Source organism: Lampetra planeri, chromosome 5 (genome assembly GCF_965212315.1).
Source record: "Lampetra planeri chromosome 5, kcLamPlan1.2.h2, whole genome shotgun sequence".
NCBI classification, from domain to species: Eukaryota; Metazoa; Chordata; class Hyperoartia; order Petromyzontiformes; family Petromyzontidae; genus Lampetra; species Lampetra planeri.
In genome coordinates this window covers 283,340-303,514 of record NC_136111.1, presented here as the reverse complement: position 1 = coordinate 303,514, position 20,175 = coordinate 283,340, and the positions used below count along the sequence as shown (strand labels likewise).

General features: G+C 44.4%; 1 protein-coding gene across 2 annotated transcripts in view; it reads left to right on the top strand.

Moving 5' to 3' along the window:
• The window catches only part of MCPH1 (microcephalin 1), a 109,222-nt gene extending 90,646 nt beyond the window's left edge, over positions 1-18,576 (top strand). For both annotated transcript variants that reach the window (XM_078593978.1, XM_078593977.1), the window contains exons 16-17: positions 8,630-8,861; positions 16,963-18,576. In XM_078593978.1, the coding sequence (XP_078450104.1) occupies positions 8,630-8,861; positions 16,963-17,021 (291 nt within the window). In that variant the 3' untranslated portion in view covers positions 17,022-18,576. The remainder of the gene's footprint in view (positions 1-8,629; positions 8,862-16,962) is intronic.
• The last annotated feature ends 1,599 nt before the right edge of the window (positions 18,577-20,175 follow it).

Below are 20,175 nucleotides of genomic sequence, written 5' to 3'. Positions count from 1 at the left end.
TAAAAGGCATCCTTAAAAATGTGTAACCCTAAAATTAACACTTCGAGAGCGTGTGCCTGGTCTTCATCTCGTAGACTCCACAACCATCATTTTCTGTGCAATGTGACTCAGTCAGTACTTGATTTATTTGGTTATTAGATCTTTACTCTCCACTCCTAAATAGTCACGGCTTATACCGGCCCATTTTAAAGTAGCATTAACAAACACATACACATTTTCTACAGCAGCCAACACAATTGCAATGCACATATATACCAAATACATGGTTTTTACAACTTGTGTTTTAAGGAAGCTGTAAATCACACTGTTGCCTTTAAAAAATATTGTTTTTCAGTCTTACAGAATATTTTCATGGTGCCCATATGGTTGTTTTGTTTACTGGTTTTGATTTGCATGTTTATTTAAATACATTTACCTGGTTCTACATGCGTGCATTTCTCAACTATGTTTTGTCCAGGTCTTCCTTGCCAAAGAGACATGTTCTCAGTGGTGTGTACCCACAGTTCTATACAATGATGCTGTGGTGATGATGATGATATTGTTACTCAGCACTGTATAGTGTATGCTTGGGTCTTTCGGTAGAGACCCAAGAATATGAATTCCTGCAGTCACGAAAGCTTCAAGTCAACATTTACTGTATAGTGATTATAGAAATAATTTAAATTAGGTGGCAAATCTTAGTGTATTGATGTTTGCCGTTACATGGTCCTCATGCACACATTAACAACAGCGTTGCATCTAGTTACACATTCTAGGCAGTTATCACATCAGAAGTATTGGAGCCTTAACCTGAAGGCGCGACACTATAATCACAATAACATAACAATAACCTGGACTGCCTTTCCTCGCTCCCATCTCCCCGGCCAGATGCGGGGTGCTGATAGTAGCCACTTGTGTGTCTCGGCCTAGTAATTAGACCCCTGCCTGTTGTGCTTGGCCTCTGCTCGGAGCGCACATTGCGATGGCTGGAGATACAGAAAGTGTGCGCCTGGCTGGCTGTGGCCCGACCCGCGGCTCTCGCGCGACATTCGGCTGTTACTTCAGTTAGGCCGTCACAGTGGGGTTCATCACAATGGGGTTCATCACAGTGGGGTTCATCACAGTGGGGTTCATCACAGTGGGGTTCATCACAGTGGGGTTCATCACAGTGGGGTTCATCACAGGCGCATTCCCTCAATGTGACATCTCCGCGCGCTTCTACTTCAAGCGACACACCACCGCCTGTGTCCTGCGTGAACGTGCCGTGGCCAGCTTGCTCGGTGACTCGGCGAGTTGGGTGAATGCAGCGTCAACCAACGCATCAAGGGCTTAATAGACAATTGGGTTACATATGGAATATATGTCCGTATATATTCGCAATGTAAAGGTTGCAAGTTCAAATCTTCCTTGGGGTGGGTTGACTCAGACCATCATCCCGCTGGGGTCAGTAAATTAAGTACCACTTTTTGGGAAAGTTAACAGTGGTTGTCATACTCTTTTCGTTCAGTAAAGCCACGTGACTTTACCGAGAGAACCAAAGAGTATGCATCCCTGCAGTCGTGAAAGCTTCAAGTCAAGAGTGGTTGTCCTGTGGAGAGACTCGCCCCCACCATAGGGTTGTGGAATTTCCATCACTGGCTCAGGGTTGTCAACTAGAGTTGAGCACCGCCTCAATGCTCATTTATGCAGGCAATGACTTTGACTCTGTTATTTTCTACGTTTATACATGTCCCTTAAAACGAAGCCTTTGTCTTTAAGGGTTGTAAATCAGGTGAAATATTTTATGGACCAATTCATGGACTTTTGTGTAGGTATCATGCACGTAGTTTTGTTGTATTATGAAAACAAAGAGATGTCGTATCATCTCGATATTGTGTAGGTATAATGTAAATATCGTATATATTAAATGTAGATATCGTGTATGTATAATGTAGATATCGTGTATGTATAATGTAGGTATCATCTAAGTATAATGTAGATATCGTATATGTATAATGTAGGTATTGTATATGTTAAATGTAGATATCGTGCATGTATAATGTAGGTTAGTGTGTAGGTATAATGTAGATATCGTGTATGTATAATATCTTCTGCCTTCTCACTTTGGGATCATGTCTTGAGATGCAGTCACAGACATGATTTCAATCCGGCTCTTTATGATTTTATTCCATTACTGCAAGCAATGCTTGCTTGATTCAACTTACTACTTCACCCGTGAAAATTAAATGTGCACGACATACCCTGACCTACGCGCTACCCATGAGGTGACATCTGTTTCTCACGTGAAGAACACAGCAATCGAGCGACAACTATTAATTGTTATAAAATGTCCCATGGTGATCAGTGGAAATGAGTGCTTGTGTTTTGTCTGTGTCTAACACTACATAAATAACCTTTATTACAGCCGCTGAGAGCCCATTGAGATACACATCACAGTTTCCAGCACTTCACAAGTGGCGGTACAATAGCCGTAGAATGTTGTTTCAATAATTTATTTATTTTCATATTTACGCGGTCTCACTCAAAAATTCTCTATTAAGGATGATATTGGTCGCGAAAGCCTACGTGTTAAACGTATTCAAAGAGGTCGATTGGTTCATTTTGTTTTCTCTTTACTCCCTGATACCATCAGATTCCAAATGAAACATTGTTTGCCAGGGACGAGGGAGGACAAAACATTGAACTTGCAAACTCTGAGCAGCCAAGTGCATGGTGCCTTGTGGAGAAGTGATCGGTTTGAGTGTTGACGAGTACCCCGTGGGGCTTGTCAAGATGTCAATTAAGTGTGAAGCCATGGGCCTCGACTCGTGTCACCGTTTGTGAGAGTGGAGGGCACTTGGACTAGGTGGCAAGAGGTGCAGCTGGGGACCCACCCGAGGCTAGCGTGGGTGGTGGCAGCAGCACCAGGACGTGAGGGCATTGCGGACGTAGTTTGAAGATGGTCAGACGTCTGGGGACGTTGGGTTTGGCGTGTGCTTGGAGGGTGGTGTCATGTACCATTGATCGCTGGTTAGTCATTAGCAGCGGTTACTCAAAGTGAAGGGCTCAGGGCAAATAGATCTAAGTCAGAGGGAGCAGCTCTGTGATTCACTTATGAAAAACTTAGAACAAGTTCTCAGTAAAAAAAAATGGAAATGGATTGTGAAGAAAAGCATTCAGCAAAGAAAATAAAGCATGGTCTGTATTGGCATGTGTTTATTGTCATGTGCGGGTTTTTTATATTTATTTTTGTCATTTCATGTTTATCTTCATAATGTAAATATTTCTGCTTTTCCCATTGCTAGAGTTTGTCAGACTTTTCAAGCCAAAATGTAGTTTCATTGGGAGCCTTGCAAGTATGTTCCATTGGGGTTGATAAGTCTATGTCAATAAATAAACTTCGTGTAAGTGTACAATTATACACTTTTGTAATGAGGTACTGAACATTTAGATCGGCTGATTAATTATGAGTTATAAAAGAACAAACGTTAAAACATTTGAAAACACTGGACACAAGCTGTAAAGTGTGTTTGAGCTAAAACATGGCTTCTGTTTACACAATTATGAGGCATTATACAAGGCTGAATTTCAAAACTTTTTTGAGCCGATGGAAATACAGCTCTATTCCCACAGCACACTGGCAATGACAAGAAGGTATTTTCTCAACAAAGTGCTCAATGACCCACAGCGCTTGCTACAAAAAGCGCCCCAGTTATGTTCATGCTTCTGTCGAGATCCATGCCAACCACACGGCAATCACATTGGCAACTGCTTTGAAATGTAATTACAGAAACCCAACAGTGGAACTGAAATCGCTTCAGGCACTGGCAGTGAATGTCGGGTTTAGACGGTTCAGTGCTAAGCACTTGCCACTGCGTGCCACCTGCTGAAGAGCACGCTCCCGCACGGCCGGGCAGTGAAGTGTAACTTTTCTTGCTCGTTTCCATTTCATTGGGGGGCAGGCGTTTACAATTTCAGCTATTTAAGCTTCAAAACACAGTATACATTGAGTAAAACGCCCAAACACTCTGCGCAGTATATACGAGAGCTAAAATGACGATTTCGCTCTTCTTATTTATGTTAGCGGCTCTGAGCAAGTGGCTGCAATTCCACAATAGTATGGCGAGAGCCAGTCTATCCATAGGACAGCCACTTTCAACTTCCAGTCGATTTTTGTACCCTTTGTGGCTCTGGTTTTTGTTGTTGAACATGTAGGCTGACAAGGAACATGAAACAAAAGCTGAAAAGCACACACATAGGCGTGGAAAGATACAAGCTGGGAATTGCACTTAGAGACAGAAACAGGAACACTTGGATCAGAGAACAAACGGCGACTAAACATTGAGCATTTACTCCGAAGAAAAGTCATTGGGTTTGGACCAAACAAGTCTCTAGAAGGGATACGAGCCACTTGATGGATGGCTGTTGTTGATCCTTTATTTAACCAGAATATAAAGTTATAGGCCTAATGAGACACGAAAAGCTTTTCCTCTGTTGCAAGGGTGACCCACGCCCAAGAGGACAGCCACTGCGGAGATGGAGCGGTGCGATCATCTCCGGTGCCCAAATGATCCTGTGGCATCACAGGACTGTAAAGAATGATTATGTCAGAAGGCCTTCATCCAACAGTGTATAGATAATGCCTGATGATGATGGCCATATTGCGTCGGTGTAGCCTTAATGAATAGTGCATCACACTCTGCGCTGCCACGTGAGAAGGTTTAGCTGCATCTGGTGGTGTCACTGGAGCCCGTGTGCACGCTCACCACCGGCGCATGGCCACTGCTGTCCGAATCACCTCATCTCGCTCTGTCTCCACGGGTTTTAGAAACGTGAAGTACTGGATGTACTTGCCATGACCTGATAACAAGAGCGTCTAATGACATCCCCCATCCCCGCTGGATTTGTGGTACAATTTACGACACTGTAAACACAGCGAGGGGCTGTCACCTTTTCTGTGAGCTCCAGTGCATTACGTTCAGCAGCATTTTGCACACCGTGTGTAAATAAGTTGTGTACAGTAGTTATGTTTCCATCCTTTTTAGGTCCCTTATTATTCGAGCTGGATTAGCCTCATTGATGGGCATGCGTCCAATTGGACTCTGTAGGAAAAAAACACACTGCCCAGGCCATAGTCCAGAAGACCCTGGCATTGAGTGATAATTCATTATGGGCACACTCTCACATATTGTCTATGTGCTGTATTGAAGAGTATCTGTACATGATCTTCAACACTATCTGCGTGGTCATAACGGTGGTTCACAAACATATTAATATTACAAATGAAAAATAAGTGCCCCGTTCCTCTTTAAAATCACACGCAATATTTTACAATGCACGAGACTATCAAGATATATGACTGTGTGAGCTAACTGACAATTCTCTTTGGAACACAAGCATATAAAATATAACGATTTGTTTGCTGAATGCTTGAAATAAAACGTTGGCTATCATTTGTTATACAGAAGAGACTTTGTTTGAAACTGAGATGACAAACAAGGGAAAATTATAAATTCCCTTTCAGATCTCTCTTTATACATTTGTCAGAATCCCATTTAAAAGAGCTCAAGCAAAACATTTGCTGTTAGCGCCGTTTCAGTATGAAGCAGATAACTTTTAAAATGGATTTGAACAGGAATGTAAATTAGGAAATAACGCAAAGTCTTGCCTTCATGTTTCTTCAGGTATTGCCGAGTGTTTAATTGCAGTCCGTGCTCGGCGCAGATGTGTGTAATAAATATGCCCTTTCATTTCTATGCCCCTGTGATTAACATGCCAAATGCTTTGGCTTCATGTAGCAATATGTTCACACGCAGCCTGTTAGTTTCGTACGGTGCGAAATAAGTTCATACATACATTCATTTGTGGGGAGTTTGTTTTCATGTGGCTCGTTGCATTGTGTCCTTTAATGCCCATCGCAAGTTGATGCTGCACTTTCGTTCACGTGCCCTCCGCCAGGTCCCGGTGTGTGCCGCTCGTTCCTTGAACCGTGAATTCGCTCTGCTCTGTGCCAGCGATTCGGTGCTGCCAGCGGTCAGAGCGCCGCGCTCGCTTGTAATCAGACAATACCATCCATAATAGAGGTTTTTTGGGTTAGATCGCCACGTAAATATATAACTGTTGTGTCGTTAAAACCCGCCACCACCCGACACAGCCAACTAGTAAGAGTTGTCACGTAAACAGAACGTGCCAATTCATCACCCGTACAGCACACGGGTGTGTTGGAGAGCCAAGCCTATGCGTTAAACAGACAACAGCATATTAACACCCCTGTCGGTGATTGACTCAGCCTCTCATATTTCTGGGGTTGATACCATCAGTACCACTCTTCAGGGGATTCAACAGTGGTTACCTTATTCTTTGTGTCTTTCGGTGAAGCCACGTAGATAGAAAAATTATATAAAAAAAAAAAAATCACGACGTTTCGATCGCAACACAAGCAATCGTCATCAGGTGAAAAAAATATAGCGGGAGAGCTTCTGAGGCAGGAACAAATATAGCGGGAGAGCTGCTGAGGCAGGATGTTATAAAGGTTTGAGATGGGTGTAGCCCAAGGGTAAGTGGGCGGGGCTAGAGATGGAATTTGCGTGTAAATGTAAGATCGGAGAGCTGAGCTACCTCCACGACTATGAAGCTGTGGAGGTGGCCATTGTATTGTGAGATATTAGCATGTCAATGTAAGAGAACCACCGCAATGGTGGCTGTGTTAGTGAGACATTTAGCCTGTTAATGTAAGATTAGCATGTCAATGTAAGAGAACCAGCACAACGGTGGCTGTGTTAGTGAGACATTTAGTCTGTTAATGTAAGATTAGCATGTCAATGTAAGAGAACCAGCACAACGGTGGCTGTGTTAGTGAGACATTTAGTCTGTTAATGTAAGATTAGCATGTCAATGTAAGAGAACCACCGCAATGGTGGCTGTGTTAGTGAGACATTTAGCCTGTTAATGTAAGATTAGCATGTCAATGTAAGAGAACCAGCACAACGGTGGCTGTGTTAGTGAGACATTTAGTCTGTTAATGTAAGATTAGCATGTCAATGTAAGAGAACCAGCACAACGGTGGCTGTGTTAGTGAGACATTTTGTATGTTAATGTAAGATTAGCATGTCAATGTAAGAGAACCAGCACAACGGTGGCTGTGTTAGTGAGACATTTAGCCTGTTAAAAAACGAGGGACACCGCCACATCGAGGGAAAGGAGCAGCAGTAGCTGTGTTAGTGAGACATTTAACCTGTTAATGTAACTCTGAGAGTCGGAAATAACTGCTCACATCGACAGGTAGGATGGAAACATCACAGCCAGTTATGACTTAAACTGGTTAATAACGTCCTTCCAATGATTGCTCAGTTTGTACCGATTTTCTCGGTTTAAATTGTGTCTGTGTTTATATATCTGAATGGCTTCATGAACGAATCTTTGTTGATAGCCAGTGGGTTTGCAGAGTACCTTCGTCTTCGAAAAATCTATTTCGTGTGTGATCACAGCGTTCAAACAATGATCAGCCACGGCCGAGGTATTGGTCCTACCGTGTTTCAGATCTGCCTTGTGTTCACGAACACGGTCCGAGACATGTCGCTTAGTTTCCCCAATGTAACTACTGCCACAGACACAGCTTAGTTTGTAAACGCCGGGGTATTGCATGTCAGGGATCACATCCTTCACAGATGGAATCAGATCACGAATTTTATGTACTGTGTTGAATCGAACCTGGATCTTGTGTTTGCTCATGATTTTGGCAAGGTGATGGTTTTGATTGGGTCCTCAGATGATTCTTTCCCAACGGTTGGGGTGACAGCTTTACGGATTGTGTAGTCCGAATATCCATTCATCTTGAGGGCTTGGTGTACGTGCTCCAGTTCACTGGCGAGGTGGTGATGGTCGGAAATACAACGAGCTCTATGGTGTAGAGTTTTGATGAGGGAATTCTTCTGGGCTGGATGGTGGTGGGAGTCAGGTTTTAGGTAGGCATCCGTGTGGGTGGTTTTCCTGTAGACAGAGTGTCCCATTGAGCCATCTGGTTTCTTTTCGATTAAAACATCCAAGAATGGTAACTTGCCATCCTTTTCCACCTCCATGGTGAATTTGATGGCTGGGTGTATGGAATTGATGTGGTTGAAGAATTGGCCCAGCGCTGGTAGTGGTTACCTTATAGAGAGACTGTTGTGGGAGCAAAGTAACAGTCTGTCTCAGCTATGCCTTGAGAAAAATGTTTAAGGGTGCTTTATACATTGAAATTATTAATATAAAAATGAAATCCACAATTTGTATAGATATTTATATTTCTGACTTTTTGTTAAGTTGGTTGGGTTGTAAGTAGATTTTCTGGAAGCCTTTTTTATTGCATTGCATTTTCCTGAGGCACCTAAATTAACACTTGCTGTATTGTCACCATTGTGGGTCACAATTTGATTGAGTAATCATAACATTGTTGTTGTTGCTGCTGCGGTGAATGTAAGATCTTTAATTTCTGCAGGGTTTCCATGACACCATTACATACAAGATATAGAAATCGAATGCACTCGGTGGTCGTGCGTGTGATTCGATGCATCTGTCATCGGTATTATCATACATTTTCCTCACTGAATCAATGCTTTGTCACGTGCGACTGTTTAGGTGCTTTAGTAAGTTGGCGTTACATAAGTCCCGTTGCTTTGTCGTTGTGGCTCAGGTGCGCAGGCAGGAGTGCCGCGTCGGCAAGGCGAGCTGCCTGTTCGTGACCACACCGCCCATGTTCGTGAGTCCTCGGAGTGTCCCTCCGCCCGCCGTCCTGCACCAGCTGATCACCCTGAGCGGCGGCTGCGCCACCCACACGCTGCGCCAGGCCGGCATCTACGTCGGGAATTACCCAGTGGGCAGGAGGAGGGTGGCCCTGCAGGCCGTCAGTGAGAAGTGGCTCCTCGGTGAGTGGAGACTGCGGAACGCGACCTGTTTCCGACGTGGCTTCCCACGTGGTTCTCCGGTGGTGTATTGTTCCGAGGCAGTGGCAGTGCGTCGTCGGCATGGGTCCCGATGCCAGGAACGACTGGCACCGCCCTCTCCATTGTCCTCCCGATTGCAGCCGGCGCCTGGGTCCCTTTGGCCTTTGAGCCCCTTCTGCCTTTGGGCCCCGGCGCAGGTGCACAGCCTGCACACTCAAACGCTCCGCCACAGCTGCGGAGTTTAAGTTTTGGTATTGCCATGAACATATTACACAAAACCCTACACCATGAACATATTACACAAAACCCTACACCATGAACATATTACACAAAACCCTACACCATGAACATATTACACAAAACCCTACACCATGAACATATTACACAAAACCTGACACCATGAACATATTACACAAAACCCTACACCATGAACATATTACACAAAACCCTACACCATGAACATATTACACAAAACCCTACACCATCGGGCCCGTTGCATCTCCGACCAGCACCACCTAGCCAGTGAACTGGAGCACGTACACCAAGCCCTCAAGATGAATGGATATTCGGACCGCACAATCCGTAAAGCTGTCACCCCTACTTTGGAGAGAGAACATCTGAGGACCCAATCAGAACCATCACCATGCCATACATAGCAGGGGTTACCAAAAATATTTCCAAAATCATGAACAAACACAAGATCAAGGTTCAATTCAACACAGTACATTCGTGATCTGATCCCATCTGTGAAGGATGTGATCCCTGACATGCAATACCTTAGTGTCTACAAACTAAGCTGTGTCTGCGGCAGCAGCTACATTGGGAAACTAAACGACATGTCTCGGACTGTGTTCGTGAACACAAGGCAGATCTGAAACACGGTAGGACCAATACCTCGGCCGTGGCTGATCGTTGTTTTAACGCTGTTGGCTCACACCTACATGACTTTACCGAAAGAACCAAGAATATATAGTCTACATTAGTATTTTTATTTTTCTATCTACGTGACTTTACCGAAAGAACCAAAGAATATAACTTAATATCCTGTTGAAGTATTGACGGTTTTATGTTCACAACAACAGTTTTTATACAGTCGTAATTTAGAATGTGTGAAAATGATCATCTATTTACTTGTTTCTGCCATAACTGACATAACGTATTTATGGAATTTCTGTTTTTGTGGATTGAGTACATTGCGTAAGTCGTCAGCTTAGCCAATCATCTTCAGGTGAAGTCAACAGAGGTCCTCATATAGAGAGATTGACACCTGTCATGTGCATGTGCAATTTACCCGACCAGCTCAGGGCTGCTACTGGAGATGAGTTCCGTTGAGAATAATAATAATGCCTTTTGAGTTTTAGGCTACGGGAGGTACCCGGTTCTGTCGAGCTGCCTATGAAGGCCGACACTTGTTCTGCTATCAAGTCAGCATGTCTGAGATCAAGCTCACAAAGCACATGTCCTCTGGATCAGCCAATTCCACTTGACACCTTGCGTTCAGTGATAACCGTGCCCTGTCCCCTACTTGGGGTCACTGCTGATATGACCCCTTGTGAGCTTTAGGAATGCACTTAGCAATCGTCTGCAAGCACAGCCTGGCGGTTTCTCACCTATGATTGGAAATATTTTTATGAAAATTATGATTTTACCATGAAGTGGTGTTTGTCATTATGACTTTTGAAATCCGAGTCTGCGGCATTAAGGGTGACGTCTAATGAACACAAAACAAGTTGCATTTGATATATTCACAATTCAACGTGATGTGTCTGCCTCATCAGCCTAGCTCTTTAAATATGTGAATGAACGCATCTACATCACATATGACTTTCTTTTATATTTTCATTTGACGTTAATAAAAGGTTTACATCTTCACCTAAAACACTACGTGACTTTAGAAGAGGTTGGGGCACAGCAGTATTTTAAATAACGAGTGACATGTTTCATAGTCATCATCAGTCTGAATTGTCCTTACTGTCGCTGTTGGCTAAAGTAGGAACACCTCATCAAGGGGATGGGGAGCAGGGTAGATAGTTAGTTATATCCGTAGAATTTCACGACGAATATCAATTCATAATTAGTTACTCTGAGGTGAGATCATCGCGTGGGTACAATGACAATTTCAGTGATACCCTCTGCCACCCGACAGAGCCAATAAATTCAGGTTGTCACGTGATGGGAAAATTTGCCAATTGATTTGGTTACTCAGCAAATCCGGACCCGCACGCGTGAGGCACCTGGGCATGGTCTGTGTGTGTGGGTGAGCGGTGTGCCAATACGAGTGCGCATGGCCATCCACGATATGACCACTAAATTATATAGAAACAAAAACTGCATTTCGAATAGTGTTTCAAAGTCCACAGTCTCACGATAGATGTTAAGATACAACCCACAAAGTGCACAACTTGCATTGAGGAATAGTTCAGCTCCACACTGTGCATCCTCTAGCTCAGTATCAGTTCAAATTCAGAATCCGTTACGGGTGATGACCTGCGATTGTTAAAGCCAAGCGGCGGAAACTTAACTTGGCATCCCTCAGGAAGTGCCAGCAGCCTCGGGCAGATGAGCACCTGAGGGAGGGATGCGGACCCCTTAATGGCGAAAAGTCCCTCTGAGGGCGGATGAGCTCACCTTGATATATCGGACGGCATGCACAAATGTCAAGGAGCCTTGGTCGAGTGCTCGAACGAAGCTGTGAAATTGGCAGACAACAGATGGCATGGGAGGGACTTCATTCAGATCCATCATTGCTGATGAGGAGATGGATGGGAGCTGATTAAGAGGAAGAAGAGGGCTCTGTGTGTTCTGGTCAAGCAGGGCCAGGCCTCGGCACAGGAGGCATACTGCCACCTCGGACTGGCACGCCAGGGCTCCCAGAGGTATGGTCTGGCACACATCCTGCCTGCCTGCCTGCAGGAAAGAAAATTCCTGAGAAATGGAAGCAGGATCTCTGCCATGTGGTTGCCCTCACTTTGAGAGATGTTTGGGTGTGCGTCCTTCTCAGGTGCAAGAGGTATGTGTATGCAGTTGATAAAAAAAAAATCGTGAAAGAATGCCCCTTGTGAATGGCAAGGGAGTAGAGGTGGTAAAGTCAACCATATGTGCAATGCTTGTACACGCGCACGCTCCCACAACCGAGTTGCTCCACATCACCATTGCCTGTTAAAGTGCAATGTTGTTTCCCTCTTCTGTACTGGAGAGAACACGTTAGTTAGAAGCGACTACAGGGCTACACACTACCTTTAATAATGCCGCAGGTGCATACCACAGCACAACACAAGTGTGTGTGTTGTTCTTGAGTAGCCACAAATCACAATTTTCAACGATTTATTTAAAACGTTCTCAAATCTCCTCCCCATCTGGACCCAGCAGTATAAATGGGTACAGTTTTGCATGCGGTGGGGTTAAGTGTGGGTACGCCCACCTCTCTCAACGCATCTGATCAACGTGGAAGAGGAGGAAAACACCCTCGGGAGCTCGCGGTCGTGGAGGCCCTCCCACCAGCAAGCAATTGTAGGGCTGCGCCTCAACTTTTTTGTAAATTAATTACTTTTCATTTAAAATTATCTGTCGAGCTGCTCGATACTTTTTCACTATTCTATAAAATGTGTCTTAGGATATATATTCCGTATCCTATCTTTGATATGGGGGATTTTTCACTTGCACAACAAGTAGTGATGGAATCAATCATTGGCTAATCCAGGAACCTATCAGTGTGTGACATTGAAATGTAATATTGTGTTTATCTTGGGAGAGAGACATGCTCACTAATTGCACATTTGTAGTGACATCTGTTAATGCATTTTGGATAGTTTTTGAATGTTTTATATCAGACAATGAGACTACCCCTGACTGGTTAAAGCTGACACATTTTCACACGTGCCTGAGTCAGCAAATAAAGTTCATGTGAGCTGTTGTACCACGTGACAGCAAACTTGCAGAGGGTGTTTTTGGCAACTCCCTTAGGTCTATTGGAAACAAAATAAATCACCTATCACTACTCATCAATTCCAACTCAACTTCAGTTCTGTGCCTCGGAGGCTTCTTCCGCCGTATCTTGCAGTGTTTGGCCTTTTTGTTTCAGCACGAGACCTCTTGGCACAATCTTTGTTTCCCTGTACAGATACACGGCGATGGCTATTTGTCATCGAATATGCCCCAGTGGTGTTGTTTTATGTATTCATCATCTAAATGTCTTACTCCTAAACGCTTCTCCATTCCTGTTTATATTCATCCATCAGGCAAGATAGTATCTAATTAAAAATTACACAACTCTAAACAATAGTTAGTGATCACAATGTGCTGTGAAAACAATAGCCTTTAAAATTGATGAATGTGTAAAATAATTTACACATGGCGAGCCGACGCACAAAATTTATTTTGGCATGATGCTAAATATCTCCATGCAGAGCACTGTTCTATTCAAATGGGGTCCATTTAACAGATTCGAGCTCCTCGCGCGGTTGAAAACTGTGCCGTTTGTAATTCCAGCCGTGCGGCGTGCGTGGGAATGGCCGTGCGGAGCGACTGGCGGCAGTGGCGCTTCTCACGCCTGCCTTCCACCGCCCGTAGACGCCGTGCACATCGCTCGCCGTTCGCTCGCCGCTTGCTTTTTCCACTTCCTCAGGGAGTTTTTATTTTCTACAAATGATATTCTGGTTGTGCTTATTGGCACCGCATCACGAGATGAAGACGATCTCATCCAGATTTGTTACATTTAAGGGATTTACATATTTTGTGTGCTTCATTGTCTTGATGTAACCCAGGTCACCCAGAGGCGATGCTGGTCTTTGTGTCTCGCAGTTTCATTCATCTTAGAGCACTACCTCGTATCGTGATGGCCTCAGAGCTGCTTTTAAAGTCCCTTCAGTCGGCATCTTTATCCATCCTCGGGTACACATTAACATTTTAATCTTTCTGCGGTATCTAATACATAGAGCAGGAGCATGCCTACTTGGGTGACAACGCACATTTAATATGACCAAGTGTGTGCTGTGCAGTCGTTGGTAGCTGGACTTAGACGGTCAAATCGCTACGTTTGATAACTCAGTTTAACCACGTGTAGCTACCCAGATACAAACCCAGCCTCTCAGTGGTACTTGCTAAGTGCCCTAAAATGGTAAAGGCTCCCAGAACCACATGCCTACCTCGTGCTCTATCCTACCGGACAGATTTTATTTTGAGATGTATTTTCGTGACGCACGTTCTCCGGGGACATGCCGACCGAATCGCCGTGCCGCAGCGGTGATGGTTTAACTCTGAGATGGGTGGGTCCGGGGCCCTGCCTCAAGCACCTGCTGTCCCAGGTGGGAGCACAGAGGCCCTTGTGCCTCGCCACTCCACCCAGGCAGCAGGACACACTGGCGCAAAAAATTCACGCGGCGTAGAAAGGGAACTGACGGCGAGCAGACTTACGGGACGCCGCGGGGGCTGCGCCGCTTACTCTGCCTCTCCGTTGCTTGGCCGCCAATTCACACTTAATGTTGTTTATGAGCCTGCTGAAATGTTTAAGTTTAACGCAAAGTTATTTCCAGAAATTTGAGTCCAGTTTCCAAGTGTTAGCCTTGTCACCGTAACCAGTTGTAATCAATCATGGAATTGAATCATCCATCATTGCTTTATCCACGTGCATTTATATTGCTCTTTTTGTTTTACAATATTTATATGAGCAGATTATATTGCAACATTACAAAAAAATAATGTATTTCACTTATGTAATTCTTTACATAATATAACTAATGATCCAGTCATTATGATTGGTGTGATGTTGGTGATCTCTTGCCTTTGGATTTAACATGAGTGCAACACCAGAATTTACACCGTGAGGTGTGCTGGGCAATACAAATTGGTTGTAAAATGATCGGAGCAATTAGATGTAATTCACCCTTTTTATAGTCAAGACAAAGAAGTATGGCTCTTCCACAACACGTGCCCTCCCGTCTCCTCCGTGCCTCCCCCCACCAATGATGTGCGGTGGAAGCCGCACATTCTAATCTGACATTTATCGACACGAGCATTTACCCTGCCAGAGGATCACCGACACACGCTCGCCAGCTGTGCAGCTCGCGCCCAAGTGCTGCCCGTTCATTTCTGGTGAGGGGGCCGGGGTTGTGGGGCCGGGGTGGGAGCTCATTATTTATTTATTCCTTCCCTCTTGAGAACTCGTTAATAAATTGCGGTGTGCCACTCGCTGGCACGGGTCAGGAGAGAGCGGCGCTCTCCACGGTTCACGTGCGCCGTTCCGGCCGAGGGGGCGCGGTGGGCCCTGGCGGTGCCACTCAAGCGCCGTCGCCGGGTCGGCGGCAGCAGCAGCGGCGGCAGCAGCAGCGGCGGCAGCCGCAGCAGCGCGATCGGAGCTCTGCGGAACGTAATTATGGCTGCCACACGCTCGCCGCCACGCGCACGGCCTCGCCGACTTCTGATAGCCCGCGTGAGGAGGGCTCACAAAGAAATATGCATGCCACATGTGCGCTGGAGAGTAGTGACGGTTCGAAATGGGAAAATGAGTGCGAATGAGGAATTAGCTCCGTTTGTGTGTGCATCTACTTGTGTGTCTGGCGGCCCGAGTTCACTTCCAGCTCACTACCAACATCAATGATTAATATCTGAACCTGTCCTAGGCCTCCCTTAGGTCTACTCAGCCTTAAATTAGTACCTGGTGTGGTGGGTAAACATCAGTATTGGGGAAACAAAGGTGGCTGGGTGTGGTGCTGGCCACACCACCCCTTCGTGTGCCGTCCAGTCTTCATAGGTGCTCAAGAAGGGAACTTTCCCTTAAATGAGTGCCGAGTGTGCCAGGCTTATATGCTCACAAAGAGCTTGTTAAAAATCTTTGTTTGTGTTTTTCAAGATTTACAAACGAAGAGCCAAGTTACATGCTCTGGCGTTTTATACCTTTCTCCACTTCGGCATTAGTCGTTGTAATTTCCATTGACCATAGTTCTAATTACACATGGTCAATTCGCAAGGTAGTCGTCGTGTACCACATCCACTGCTGTGGTCGTGGCTCAAATGGTGCGGCGTGCTCTGTGCATGGGGAGCGCCGCCACGCTGCGACGCGGAGGCCCTCGCTCTCGCCCGGCGCTCACTGGCAACACAGCAAGCGGGGAATTGCTTTTTCCATTTTTCCATGCTGTCACGTACCCTACAACCAACACTGGTAACACATAGTCTAAGGTGAAAACTATTTCGCATTTACACTCATTTAATTTCGCTGGATGTGTAAGAATATCACTGAGAGCACAGCTGCACGGGGCTACGCAGCCTCTGGGGTGTCTTTAATAGCTAACACTCAGGCCTGTCACGGCGAAAAATAACCTTTTTATTGCACGTCGAGCATACATGGAAAGTCACAAGTTAAACATTATGGACCTCAAAATATTATTTAGTCGTAACAGTCTTACACATTCCTTTGACTGTGAAAAATGACACACAGTTAGAATTTGGATTTAGTACAAAAGTTCTTTATTGTTTTAATGTCCTTTATTTATCCAGGAAAACTTCAATGAGTGTCAGGACTCGTTTTGGAGGTGTGGAATGGTAATGTTTAGCCTGTGCTATTGAACACGTATTTCACTTTTATACGTACCGGTATCGAGCAGCCATAGTGGGTAGATGGTGAGCACTCCATCGTCCAAAGTGGCAGTTGTAACAATGGTCCATCCAGCAGTATGAATGGGTTGATCACAGTTCATCGATCGGCACGTAACGTGTGGTGGGGTGAACTGTGGGTATGAACACCTATTCCAACACATCTAGTCAACGTGGCATAAGAGTAGTTTTGGTCGTTTTGCCAGACATGGAAGCAGTCATAAAAAAATTACATTTATTCGCTGTGAGCCGCTGTATCTACGGCAGGAAGATGCCGTTGACTTCTCAAAAAGTTATACCTATTTTATCAACCTCAAAAGGACGATGTGGTGTCAACCTGTGATTTGTAATCGCGATTTTCCTAGTGCGAGTAAGGCACTCGCTCGCAGTGCGACCCATCTAGAATGTTAAGCAATGACTGTTGGTCCATTTGCAATATTGCTTTATTCATCAAAGTTCATATTAACTAAAACAAGTTAAATGTGTCGTCTTCCAGATTGCATCACATACAACGAAGTGCGGCCCATGGAAGGTTATCGGCCGGACGATCTCTGACAAATAGTGGAGTCTGCACATCACCAGCCAAGTGTTGCCCTTGCTGCTGTCTCTGCTCTGCACGCCCAGCAGTCGGACCTCGGGTGACCTTGCCAATACACGACGAAGTACACAGGGAAGGCGTCTGTTTTACCATCGAAAAAAAGTAGCCTTAAATACGACGACCAATCAAACTTCCGGATGACCGTTTCCCAGTAGTATTTGTGTAAACAAAGTAAACCCTGCGCCACTTGACTTCTCCATTTCATAAACAAATTCTGCTGGACAGCAGCCAGATGTTGCATGCAAAAGCCGTACGCAGACACAACAGCAATACATAAACACACGTAACTTGGCAAGGCAGCGCATACTGAGTCTGAGCATCCATGTAAAGTCAGCGCACGGCAACTGCACCAGTGAGAGTACCACTCAGGTTTGTGAAATACGTATTTTGCCAGAAAGCATAACTGATCTACGTTAACATTTTAATGGCACGGTAGTCGTGGCGTGCGGCGGTGTGTATAGCTACAGGCACAGCCGGGTCCAATTTAACACTAAACAGGACAAACACATTACAAGCACAAGACATGGGGAGTGGTAGCGGTTGGTCCCCGATCAGGCCTTGCTTGGCCTTCCGTAACCCCTGACTCGTGCGGAGCATCAAGTGTGTTTTCGAGTGTGTTTGTACACAATTCAAAGTGCACGAAAATGTAGTTTTTAATGGTTGTAATTTTCAATTAGTTGTACATAAAAGAACACGTTTCCTACGCTCATTATCGCCATAACTTTAGTTTTTCAGCATAATAATATAATTGCAGTTTGCCGGTAAGGCACCGGGGGAACCGCAAAATACATCTGAGTTTGGTACCTTAGCTGAGGCACACGAGGGAAATTAGCGTAACAGGACTAGTGTCCCTGCAGCTTCACATTCTCTCATTCCCAGCGTGGATACTTTTGCTCAATTACCACAACTCCGGCCGCTACTCGCTCGTTTTCCAGGTGGATTTCACAAATTTTATAATTGTGCTCAAGAAGCAACACTTGAACTTTGATAAACAATACAAACGAGATGACCCGAACAAAACACACTCGATTCTTGACATGAACTGCCATCCTGAATGACGTCACGATGCATTGCATCATTGCAATGGCGAATTGCTACAAAGTGCAAGGATCACACTCGGTAATTGTCATTGCCATGCGATATTTTTAATGTGTTAATATTTTAATTACATTTTATACTAAAGATTTTAAGCATTCCCAATGTCACTGTGTTTCTTGAGCATGCAAAATAAATGCTTGTTCGTACTGTTTTTAAGAACAATTCTCATTTTACCCATTGTGTTGTGTCTCGTGATCCCACTGGGGCTGTACTAATTGTTACATTAACAACTTGCACCTATTATTTGTACTAGATGTATACAATCCTGTTTTTATTTTCAAACTTAGAGGTCAGCTTATTTTTCCTCTAAATAATGGTTTGCAAAAAAGCCAGGTCAAGGGAGTTGAATAGTTTTTATAACTGAACTTGTATGACACCTTAGATTAAAAATAAAATATATTTGAAACTAAAAAATATTCCACACTTCTCTTTCCGCACCTCGGATTATCACGGTTGGCTACGTACGCTGCAAAAGAAGTTCAACATACATGCATACATTTTCGCTATTATCTTAAACCAAAACTTGAACGTATGTATTTTTTGAGTAAAATAAAAAAAATGTCATTAAATCTTGACTTAAAGCTTTCGTGACTGCAGGAATTAATTCCCTTTGGGTCTTTGTGTAGAGTCACGTAGATAGACAAATAATAAAATATTTATTCCTTCCTCAGCAGTCCGCCTGCTGTAATTTTTTCACCTGAAGACAATTGCTTGTGTTGCGATCGAAACGTCGTGATTTTGTAAAATTTTATGATTTTTCTATCTACGTGACTTTACCGAAAGACCAAAAGAGTAAAAAATGTAATTGTTAAAACTGGAAGCAACAATATCACTGTTTAAACATTACCCAAGTGCAAAACAATCATCATATGCAACGGTAGTTCTTTTCAAGTCATGAAGCTCCAGTGCTGCGAGTGTTGTAAACCGATACTGTTCAATTGTGTCAAGTACCAACGTGCACAAGTGGCGCATGATGGGGCTTTTTCCGCCATTCTCATTAAAGATGACTGAATATACGGAGGCCGGAGAATTTCCCTCTGGAAAGGGTGTAATTAAACCGCGGGTTTGGTGCCGTCAGCGCGGGCAAGGTTGCAGCACCGACCCACGTCCAGATGTTCTCAAAGCACCCGGCTGCACGCTCGCTCCCTCGCTCCCTCCCGCTGGCAGCCAGGGCCTCGGCCGGATTAAAGCCACACGACACAAACCTGTGCAGATTTTTTTCTTCCAATTATTTCGTTTTCACCGCTTGATTTTCCAAAGCCATCGTATTCTGTTTGGTGGATGCCTCTTGTCGTGGAGTCTCCGTGTCTTCCGATTAACCGTGGTGCCAGGACCGCATCGATCCTATTGCTGCTCGCAGTCGCCGCTAACACCAGACGCCTCTCAACCAGATACGTGGTCATGTGCATCTTATTATCCGGGCCACAGTCAAGCCCCAGTGTCTTCTTGCTCATATGATCATTGGGACGACGTGTTGTATATTCTACACACCCATGATGGGAGCCAATCTCTTCACAAGATGACCACTGCTAACTTCCCACAAAATGGTATTAATGTATCGACTCCTTAAAAAATGATGATGGGTGGAGTATTAAACACACATTTACAATTGTCAATACCACTGGCCAGCTAGATTAATAAGCGCTTTTATTCTCTTTCTAAACCTATCGCTATGTCTCACGTGCAACAGGGCTGAGAGATGTCATGTTGATCGCTGCGATCGATCGCTGTGTTATTGCCACAAGAAGGATTACAATTTCTCCACCTTTGAGTGTATTTTAAGGTGCTTGACATTCACGTATAGCATGGTAATCCCACCTATGTTAAAATAAAGCTAATACAATTATTTAAATTAAAATACACGATTTATTCTCTCGCTTAAAAAAAATGTCTGCCATCAGTCTTGTTTGCCAATGGAGGCTTACAAGTATACAAGTGCCACATTGTATTTTAATGAACATGATTCATGTGGGACCTAACCCAAAATCAATTATGAATCCTATTGGCTGCAAC